At 39.8% G+C, this 11,452-nt stretch overlaps 2 protein-coding genes across 3 annotated transcripts; one reads left to right on the plus strand and one right to left on the minus strand.

Moving 5' to 3' along the window:
• Positions 1 to 1,456: 1,456 nt before the first annotated feature.
• Positions 1,457 to 10,971, plus strand: LOC137299040 (uncharacterized). Of its 2 annotated transcripts, none has more exons than XM_067831515.1 (2): positions 1,457 to 1,511; positions 4,679 to 10,971. In XM_067831515.1, the coding sequence occupies exon 2, from the start codon at positions 4,695 to 4,697 to the stop codon at positions 5,955 to 5,957; it is 1,263 nt and encodes a 420-aa protein (XP_067687616.1). In that variant the 5' UTR covers positions 1,457 to 1,511; positions 4,679 to 4,694; the 3' UTR covers positions 5,958 to 10,971. The 2 variants fall into 2 exon arrangements, with proteins under 2 accessions (XP_067687616.1, XP_067687617.1); XM_067831516.1 differs by lacking the exon at positions 1,457 to 1,511 and adding an exon at positions 3,749 to 4,201.
• On the minus strand, positions 8,179 to 9,114 carry LOC137298777 (streptococcal hemagglutinin-like). The gene has a single exon (XM_067831052.1). It carries the CDS (start codon positions 9,112 to 9,114, stop codon positions 8,179 to 8,181), a length of 936 nt encoding a protein of 311 aa, XP_067687153.1.
• Positions 10,972 to 11,452: the final 481 nt, after the last annotated feature.

Here is an 11,452-nt window from a genome sequence, read left to right on the forward strand (position 1 = left end):
AGATGCCTTGTTAACTAATTAAGCCTAAGCCTTAATTGATTGATTCATTGTTCATTGCTGTATTTATTGTAATTGTTCTTATACAATCATGTGGAAGGTAGGTATAAATAAATAATAAGGAATGCAGTACAAGAATGTACAACATCCACATATGTATTTGTTCATTCACTAGAATTAAAATGGTCTCACGAATGACATGTAAAAACAAACAGTAAAAGGGTGTTTGTACTTTAAAAAACATACATATATATATTTGTTATTTGTTGAAAATAATTTAATAACACGTGTAATAATCATCAAGTTTTGCCTGATATAACTTCTTATGTCTCTTTTCACAAATAAGTATAAATATAATAAAATAATGTATGGCCATTTTGACATTTTGGTGTGGCCATTTTGACTTTTGGGTGTGGCCATTTTGACTAGGGGTTTGTGGTCATTTCGACTTTTTTGTGGCCATTTTGACTTGGGAGATTTGTGGCCATTTTGACATGTGGCTATTTATGTAACTTACAATTGAGTGAATAAGCCAGGGGCAGTTTAGAAATAAACCTACTCATCATACTTGGCACAGTGGGAATATATATGTTTCCCACATTGTTCCCATGTACGGAAACTCGCACTTATTTCTGTGTGAGGAATCACTAGATCTACACCCCTGTGTTCAAATTCCATTTAAAATAACAACACTTGACAAAACACTATTGACATACTTTTAAACTGTCAGTTATTATATATGTGTTTTTCAGATCCTTTTCGGCCTTTTTGACTTCAGTTGATTTCAGCACCCAGTTGTATCAAACTTTAATGAAGCATTAACGTGTCATTAAACGTTCTGTTGTGCTAACGTGTTAATGACGTTGTGTTGTCATTGGGCCATTAACTTTACTTTTGTCTTTTGGCCCATTTGCTGTGGTGACGTTTTAGTTTGAACCCTTTGACTACAGCCCATCCACTGTCAGACAATGTTAGTGCATCTGAAATGCCACATTGTCAAAAAGCAAGATGTAATGCTATCACTAGGGGTGTCCCTATCTCTTATCTTCAGTCGTCGGAATTCGCCGTGTAGATTTGCGTCAGTGAGTTAGACGTGGGTTGAAATCCATGTTGGTCGTTGCAGGGGACTAGCCGGATCGCGTGGTCAAGCTCGCAGGTGTATGTGGTCCACATTATTAACAGATTCACGTCCTTTGCCTTGCCGAACAAAACTGCAAATCGTAATTATAAAGGTTGGTGTCTGTCCCCTGGTCAGGTCTAGGGGTATCTGCAGACAACTGTCAAATAATACTATTCTAAGATGGGATGACCTTATATAGTATTATTTTTTAGAGAAATATATCAGTGTAACTTCACAATGTTGACTTAGACTATGTCAGAAAATTAATTTATGAGGAAACATAAACATGCAGTAGTGTTAATTCGTTTTTCCACATCGTGCAATTCCACATTTCGTATTAACCAAGTGATGTTTACATCGGGCACCTGTGGAAAGACCAGGTTAATGGAACGATGTACGTGGTGCTCTCTTTCTTTGCACATAATTTTTACAAAATTCTTTGTAATGGTGTGTCTTCTGTAGATTAACTCACCCCGAGCTAGTGTCTCGGAGCAGCTTGTGTCTTTGGCTCAAGTTGTGTTGCCGCACGATCGTTCGTCAGCTGTTGTTGAGAGCTGGGTCTTCCTTTGTCTTCTAACAACGGGAGCCTGCTGGGGTTCTTGCTTAATGAGTGTCGAGTAGACGCCACACTCTAACGACTGTCAGATATTATGACGAAGGTTTTTAAGTAACTGTGCAGTATCAGTGTATACTTGTAGAATTTTTTTCTCTAAGTTCATTTGCACAAAGACTTTCAATGCTAACGGTACGTGATGGAATGCACCACTTCATAATGTCAGTCAGTGATGTTTGCTTCCGACATGAGCAAACAGTGTTAGTCCCCATGACAAGACTTGTTTAGGAACGTATACTCTGTATGCCAGTTACAAAGCTGTTATTACCGTTTAATTTTAGCATCAAACATTGAGAAGTGTCCCCCAACCGTGATATTGCTGGAATAGTGCTAAAAGTGGTGTAAAACCATACTGGCCAGCAACCAGTTATTGCCATTTTTAAACTGTTTTAATGATTTGCTCCATTATTTCTAAACAGTGAGTGAGTTTGGTTTTACGCCGCTTTTAGCGATATTCCAGCGATATCACGGTGGGGGACACCACAAAATGGGCCTCACACATTGTACCCATGTGGGAAATCAAACCTAGGTGTTCGGCGTGACGAGCCAACGCTATAACCACCAGGCTACCCCACTGCCCCTATTTCTAAACAGAATGAAATAAAATTTGTCTTGATGATAGATCAGTTATTCACCTATGTTTTCTGCTTGTTTACAGTTGTCGATCGTGTTTCTCTAAAACGCGAGAAGCGCAGTAGTGTGGATTGTGCATTCCCAACAATTAACAAGACCAATTATCGCCATTCTGAATTTTTTATGTTATTCACCTAATTTGACATAAACATGGTAGTAAAACTATTGTGTTTCAAACCTTGACATATTGAAGAAATTTCACAACTGGAATTGCTTGAAGAAATGAAATTTAAAATAATGATAAGTCCATTTGTATAGCGCCCTATATCCAGTCACCAAGTGGTTGCTCATGGCGCTGACATATATACATATTTACAAACAGGAGCTCATTTAGAGGTTGTGGTGCTTCCTGAACAGGAAAGTCTTTAAGTTAGACTGGAAGCTGGCTGTTGATTGGGATTCTATGATGGACGCATGTAGATTGTTCCAGTGGATAGCTGACAAGTAGGAAAAACGTTGGTGTCCATGTCTTTAGACAAGCATTGGGGACGATGAGCAGTGACTGATTGGCTGATCTTAAAGTCCTTGTTGGAGAGATATGATGGGGCTGTATTGTTAAGGCAACTACATGTCATGCTGAGTATCTTAAATTCTATCCTAGCTGAGATTGGCAACCAGTGCAGACACTAGATGGTTGGGGAGATGTGGCTGTGTTTGGTGGCTCTGCAGATCAGTCCAGCAGCTGCATTTTGGACTTTTTGCAATCTGGAGAGCAGGTCTTTGTTCATGTTCCCGAGCAAACTGTTACAGTAGTCCAAGCGGGACAACACCATAGATCTAACAAGCTGGTGGGTTGCATTAGTTGTTAACAGGTGGCGTATGCTGGAGATATTCCTTATATGATGATAACAGATGTTACATAAGTGACTGATGTACGGCTCCATAGAAAGTGTAGAATCTATCAAGACATCCAGGTTTTTGACTGCAGGACTCACGGAGATCTGAGATTCACCTATCTTAAGTGAATATACACTCAGTTTAGCTCAGTTGACTTGTGAACAAGCCATGAGAATGTCTGTTATGTTATCGTTTAGTTTGAGTTTATTTGCAGTCATCCATGTCTTCACACTGCCTACACACACTTCGACTTCTGCAACTTGTGATTTTGCATCTATAACACTGAGTTTTCTTAACAGTTGATGTAAGATGTTATGCTGGGTAATGAGGTCCCCAAGACTGCTTGTGTACAGTGTGAATAGTATTGTCCCAAGACCAAAACTTGCTCTCATTGTGAATGTTGACGGATGCTGATATAAGCTGATGGGAATATGGAGATGTCATCGTGGTTGAACTTATGGAAGCTGACACTTCGAGCAGTAGTCTGCAGTTTTCGCAATGTTTGTTTTCTCGGGGAAAAACGAAAAGATAAGGGCGAAAATTGACAGTTATATTTTGTCAGTATCGTCTGCATGGTATCTGTCGAGTCCATAAAACGGAGATAGAAATTTGGGTCAATTCAAAGGTAAGTGATCGACTGTTGGCATTATGGGTATGTTCAGACAAACTAAAATCTGCACTTTTTATAAACTGAATTGTCAAGTCATAGATTCACAACACAGCCTGGATGATTTTCATTCAATTCTCATCGTTTATGAAATTTCATGTCAGCACAGCAATGGTCACATGACATACCCCAACGTGTTTGGGTCTCGTCTTCCGAGGGATTCATATTTGTAACGTGTACAATGTAATATACTCACAGTGATTGTAACTCTTGTAACCTATCATTTTTTGGATAGGTCAATGTGTGAAATACAACGGAAGTACAAGCAAGGCTGTCTGTGCAAGCGCTACAGCCAGGCTACAGCCAGGCTACAGCCAGGTGTTGGCGATAACTGGTACGTGGCGATACCTGGTCACTAGCCAGCACTTATTCACTGTTTTTGTGGGTAAATGTTAGCAAGATGCCAATACAGGCTTATCAGGCTTATCAAATAGATGGCTGTGGCCACATCTCACACCATGTGTCCGCTTAAGTTGGCAAAGCATATGTCTATTCATGATTTCACTATTGTACTTTATCTCTCACACTTATGGGTATACCCATCAGTGTCAGTTTTGGTTGAATTTGCCACTACAAGTAATCTTGTATCTGTGAACGACAGGAGACATTTGTATCTTGAGTCTATTTTGCCATTATGTGAAACCTTATTTTAAAATACCACTGATGTAGCTACGAGATGACTTGAACTGGCCAGTTCAACCAGAATTTACACAGTGTATAATACTGTGTTGGCAGTCAATGTGTTAATTCTCCCAACAATGTGAATTCATAGTTCAGAATAGTGTGATATCCTTTAATTTTTATTTTGAAGGACCCTCTGAAAGAAGATGGGTAACTTACATCTAAGAGGCAATTACCATGGCAACAAGGATGAGGACAAATGCAGTGCAGATTTCCACAAAAGAATTCTGTCTGCCAAATCTGGCCAGCTGCTTCACACATGTTCCTTTGGAAAGTGGATTCGCCATCACAGAAAGATTTGTGGATTCACAGGGAAGACAGACTTCAGCACTCTACGAGAAGCTCACCGACGCAGTGGGATTCTCGTGAAGCCCGACACCACTGAGGGACGATACTTCTCTGTGAGCTGGAAAAGTAAATCCGAGATAGTCATTTTGGAGAAACTGGCCTGGTGGGTGGGGTCTGTGAAGGTTCCACGAATCCCTGTTCCGGACATGGAGGACCCCAATTGGTTCCGTCATGCTCAACATAATCGTACACGAAAGGAGTGCAGCGTAGTGGGCTACCGAAATGGCCTGGCAGTAGTCCAGATTAACTGTGATAGACATTTCTCCATTGCAAAGTTCTATATCCTAGATTTGTACCAGAAGATATGTGTGGGCCATTTTGTGATCATGTATCATACACGCCGTTGGTATGAGTGCTACATATCTCCAAACAAGCGGAGAATCATGTTGCGACCCGATCACTTGACTCGGGTTGTTGTTTTGCCTGACAGCTATGTAATACAGAACCTCACCCTGTTCGTAGGTCCTTCAGAGTCCCCAGTAGTCGAGGCTGTCCCCCCAGCCTTCAGAATCCATGCTATAACTTACAATGCAAAACTAGGTGATGACTATGTTATTCTTGGGGCTGATCAAGACATTGAAATAAGGAGACTTCCAGATTGGGCTATGCAACAGTATGTTCCAAATCTTAATATTTCTGCAAGCATTCACCAGATACGATCAAGTCCCACGGGGGATTTCATTGCAGTTCGTTGTGTACATCCTATTCATAGCCGAGAATATAGTACAAACTTTGTTGCCGTTCTCAGTTACCCCAAACTTGATATTCTAATGAGGGTTGATGTTCGTGGTTGTTATTGGCCAGTGTCGGAGGTCATCAACCTGCAGGTGTTTCCCCGATTCTCCCCGAGTGAAACCTGCATTGCTGTGATGCGCAACTGCAGCTACAAGCGGAAGGTGTTTGTGTACAAGCTGCCTCCAGTCCAGTCCTCCCTCCAGCACCTGTGTCGCAGGACAATCCTCCAGATAGTACCCCTCAAGGACACTGAGAAACTGCCGCTACCCAACAAATTGCTTGACTACCTACATTTCCGGGAAAAGACAGCCTCCAGTGCCTTCTAGGACCAACATTATTGACCCACAATGACTAACATGTACTCACTTGCCGTCTTTGGACTACCAGATAATCCACCGACTCGGACGTTCTCAAAGTACTCCCAGTCTGTCAGATGGTCTCTAACATAATCTACTGACAAGCATGGACTGTCAAGGATCACTGTTATAGCTTTACTGTTACACTTGAAACCTTGTTGTCTCTCACTGACTCACATGGACACACATGGCCTCTCAAATAGTTTTTTATTGGCTTAAAAATATTCTATTCTACAAACATTCTATTCTTATTGACACAAGTTGTTCTTATAGAGAATTTTGTGGAATCTCATTGACTTTCACAAACACATATTGACTCACATGTTACTTTGTAGATTCATGTAGAATCTCACAGACACTTAATGACTTACATTGTACTCACATTGTATTGTAATGAATTATCATAGACTTGCATTTTTTATATTTTTTCAAATACGTTTTAATGATCTCTCAAATTATCATCTACAACATTAATTTTGTTGGACTCTCATTGTTCCCTGGTTAATGACTCTCATGGAAAGACAATCTTAGTCTGTAATGGCTTTTGCAGTGCGTTTTAAACAACGAAGTACACCCTGAAATGGACGATAGAAGATATCAGGAAGATATTAGTTGACAGCGATTTAAGAGGATTTCAAAGTTTTGTGGGTTTAGCATTAATTATGTTGAAAAATTATCTTGTCTGAAATTTGGATGTTGGTAAGAATGCAGAAATATTTACATTAAATGAGGTAAAATTTATTTTTGTAAAACTTAAAACACATGTTCAAAACTTGAAAGGATGTTGCACAGTACATGAGAAATGTTATGTATTTTATGTAATGAGAAACATTAACAAAGACGTCCTAGACTCAGAGTAAGATAAACATGACCGATTATTCCAATCAGTGAAATATTCTTGATATATCACCATGTAGAGATGCCACCATAGTTTCTTACAGTATCAGAAATGTGCACAAGTGCAGGACATACTGAATATTGTTTTAATCCAATCATATCATAGCAAGAATGACAGTTAAAAACAGGGTACAAAATCAAACAAATATATCAAAACCACATAGCACTATACTAAAATATCTATTTTGGTAAACCTCCTGGCCATATTTTCTGTATCAACAATGCAGGTTTAACTGGCCAGATTTGTTTTAGTGTGACAGACCAACAAGGCCAGTAGGAAATGCATACAAGAGAGAGATTGTTTCCACAAATCTCTTGAAATACTGATCTGACTTGATAAATGTACAGGCATGTTTACCGATAATGCCCTTGTTGAGATTACATAGTCTTTTTCATGATCTGACCTTTAGGTCTCTACAATGGGCATGTCAACACATTTCCTGTATAATCATTGGGAGTTTGCAAATGCTAAAATGTATGAAATGTTCCTAATCAGAGGCAGTAAATCAAATCTGTGAAAATGTTACTCAGGAAAATATGTATATTTATTTCAGATTTGTACATTTTATTGTATGAATACATGACCTGAGTACCTATGGCCAAGGAGAATGGTAGTTTGTGAGGTGCTAGTTTTGCTTGTTATATCGTAATTATGAACTTAGCAATACCTGACAATGATTGGTCTGCATATTGTATGACACTTTGTGTGACATTGTAGTATATCTTTGTTACAACATTTGGAATAACAGAGTGTGATGTAATTTTCTTGAGGAATATGTTGTACACTGTATTTTAGCAATATGTCACACTCTTCATACATGCTAGACAGCAATTCATAGGGAATCTGTTGTTTACTTTTTTTTACCATGGTATTGGTGAAAAACTCTTTCTGCAATGATTTTCCTGCTGCATCAAATGAGACCATGAGAATTAATCCTTTTAATGTTATCTAGGCATATGTTCAATGTATGTTATTTCTCAATACTATTTAAAATACTCACATCTGTTGTTGAAATGATTTTACCTGCATAGAGTTGGTGGTGGAATACACACACACCTGTATCTAGCTGTGATTTGTCATGAGATATACACATGAATGTCTTATCTCCTCAGATGTATTTTACTTTATTTTTATGTATTTATTTATATTTACATACTTCCGTCTCAGATTAGTGGAAGAATTGTGTCAGTGTTGCATTTATTATACAAATATTTATATGTTTCACTGTGTTGTCCTAATGGTGTATTGTATTTAATTGTTCATGCTTAACTTGCTCTATTGAGCTTTTGATTTTTAGTGCCTGTCACTTCTATGAATATCCACCTCTATGTCTCTGCAGGCATCCTTCTGGTAAATAGTGAACTTGCTAGAGGATTGTCTTGCTGTCACTTCTATGTCTCTGCAGGCATCCTTCTGGTAAATAGTGGACTTGCTAGATGATTGTCTTGCTGTCATTTCTATGTCTCTGCAGGCATCCTTCTGGTAAATAGTGGACTTGCTAGATGATTGTCTTGCTGTCACTTCTATGTCTCTGCAGGCATCCTTCTGGTAAATAGTGGACTTGCTAGATGATTGTCTTGCTGTCACTTCTATGTCTCTGCAGGCATCCTTCTGGTAAATAGTGGACTTGCTAGATGATTGTCTTGCTGTCACTTCTATGTCTCTGCAGGCATCCTTCTGGTAAATAGTGAACTTGCTAGATGATTGTCTTGCTGTCACTTCTATGTCTCTGCAGGCATCCTTCTGGTAAATAGTGGACTTGCTAGATGATTGTCTTGCTGTCACTTCTATGTCTCTGCAGGCATCCTTCTGGTAAATAGTGGACTTGCTAGATGATTGTCTTGCTGTCACTTCTATGTCTCTGCAGGCATCCTTCTGGTAAATAGTGGACTTGCTAGATGATTGTCTTGCTGTCACTTCTATGTCTCTGCAGGCATCCTTCTGGTAAATAGTGGACTTGCTAGATGATTGTCTTGCTGTCACTTCTATGTCTCTGCAGGCATCCTTCTGGTAAATAGTGGACTTGCTAGATGATTGTCTTGCTGTCACTTCTATATGTCTGCAGGCATCCTTCTGGTAAATAGTGGACTTGCTAGATGATTGTCTTGCTGTCACTTCTATGTCTCTGCAGGCATCCTTCTGGTAAATAGTGGACTTGCTAGATGATTGTCTTGCTGTCACTTCTCTTGTTTGGCATATCAGAGTCAGTGAAGCAGTATTCAGTATCATTGTCATATCATTATAGAATATTTATCTAGCACACATATTCACGCAGCTAGTGCTTGCTCAAAGGGCACTGGTATTTTTTCCCTCAACATTTGGATGTCAACTTAATGGCACCTTCTGTTGTAAGTCTCACCTCCCTTGGGGTTATATTTTGCAATCACATGTGCACCAAGTTGATTCGGCTTTCCCATTAACAGGTGGGTATTCTTGGACACAGTCACAGTACTTTGTCCAAGTTCACTGCTTGCACCTATTCATGTGGCTACCATCTAATCATTTGCAGATTCGTAGGTTCTTTCAAATGCACAGGGTTGTGTAATGTATGCTAGGGTTTTTGTGAACACTGAAAGAGTCTGCAGACAAAATTGAATCCAAGGTTTTCACAACCGGTCGAAGGTGGGCTCGATTCCGACTCCTTAACCTCATTGGATCACAATCCTGGCGCTTTAGCCAGTTCGCCCACCGTAATATCAGCACTTGACTGTGACTATCAGTGCACTCATCAGACAGTGCAGCTTGTGCTCTGTAAGTGCCGCATCAGTCAGTGCTGCCTGTGGTCTGTAAGTGCCACAATCAAACAGTGCTGCTTGTGGTCTGTAAGTGCCACATCAAACAGTGCTGATGTGGTCTGTAAGTGACTGCACTGATCAAACATTGCTGCCTATGGTCTGTAAGTGGCACATCAAACAGTGCTGCTTGTGGTCACTAAAGTGTATTTGCCATAATAGAATCTCAACTTTATTCTGAGTAGGTTGATAGAATTCCATCCATTATATTCCATAATATATGAGTGTTGTGGAAGTATTGTGTCGTTATTTATAGCTGTAATTATTCAAAAGGCATGTCGGTGAACTGTTATATCTGTGTAACTTAATCAGAAGCATTGTTGTTATATTTATGCATCAGTGCACCAACTCATCAGAAATGAATCGTGGGAACTTGGTTCATGTTTCCGGTTTGAAGAATCTACTTTGATGTTCGGCCAGTCGATATCTAGTCAAATCCTAGTCTGTCAGCTGTTCTGTGCAGATGTCATCACATCAGTGCTTTGGCAGTGGAACCTGTTCGCAGTAAAGTTACCATGCTCATATTCAAAAGGCAGTCAAACACATATGGTCACAAGATCGATAAACTGAACCCCAGTTTACTATCCAGCCTCCCTAGTATATAACTTTATGCATTAAGGGGGCTTGATAGTAAACCAGGACTATCACCATACATGAATCATACAGTCTGCACCATACATACAGTTTTGAGTTATGTCTCGTGTATGTATGTAGCCTTTGTGTGCATGACCTGTCATGTCTTACCGCCATGCCTGCCCTGTGACTCTACAGGTCATGAGACTGAACATCAAGCTGCTGTAGTACAAACATACTTCTAAATTCAATGCATAGTCACTGCCTGTTTTCTGTGTTCTTGATCAGCTAACAATCAATATGACAGTGCCTTTTGGAGTCACCAGATTGTTGGAAGTTGCTATGAATATGTGATTCATATAGATAATGTATGTCTGGTGTTAGCATCTGCATCTATTTACACATGATATGTGTGAGGTTACATTAATTAGTAACTATACAAGTGTAGACATTCAGTATTACATGTATGTAATATCACAGTTGTCACCGATACTGGAGATGATGGGTGGACTGTGATCGGATAGTAAGTAATAAGATATTATACCAGTGTGGTCTCCTTAATGGTACAAATGTATGTCTATTCTCAACATGTTGTGAGATATAAGACCATGGTCTCCCCAACAGGAGACCTAATCACATGTTATGACATAACATAGTATTGTCATCTCTTGACAATGTATCCAGTCTGCCAAAGAGATTCAATAAACACTTTTCGCTTGTTGTTCTTTCCTTGGGATGATCAATCTGTCTTGCTGCACATGGTTTTTCTCTTCTCGGTCCACCCATGTTCCTCCCATGTTCCACCCTTGTTCCTCCCATGTTCCACCCATGTTCCTCCCATGTTCCACTCATGTTCCACCCATGTTCCTCCCATGTTCCTCCCATGTTCCACCCATGTTCCTCCCATGTTCCACCCATGTTCCTCCCATGTTCCACCCATGTTCCTCCCATGTTCCTCCAGCAGGTTTTTCACACATCGGGGATGGTTAGTTATTATTGATGAAAGCCTTTTTGTCACTTGCACTATCTCACGTATCAGCTATCGTTGGTGTTGATCCAAAACTCATGCTTCGTATTCCAGTAACTACTAGATCATAGTAAGCTTACACCCCATCTGGTTCCTGTTCTGGAAAACTAATGTCTTTCCTGTCACCAGGTATATATACATAAAACAAAAAAGACACCCCCATAATGACATCACT

The sequence above is a fragment of the Haliotis asinina genome, chromosome 10 (assembly GCF_037392515.1).
Source record: "Haliotis asinina isolate JCU_RB_2024 chromosome 10, JCU_Hal_asi_v2, whole genome shotgun sequence".
NCBI lineage: Eukaryota > Metazoa > Mollusca > Gastropoda > Lepetellida > Haliotidae > Haliotis > Haliotis asinina.

What these genes read in the sequence shown, in the direction of transcription:
- LOC137299040 (XM_067831515.1), top strand. Translation starts at nt 4,695, where the DNA reads ATGGGTAACTTACATCTAAGAGGCAATTACCATGGCAACAAGGATGAG.
- LOC137298777 (XM_067831052.1), bottom strand. Translation starts at nt 9,114, where the DNA reads ATGATACTGAATACTGCTTCACTGACTCTGATATGCCAAACAAGAGAA.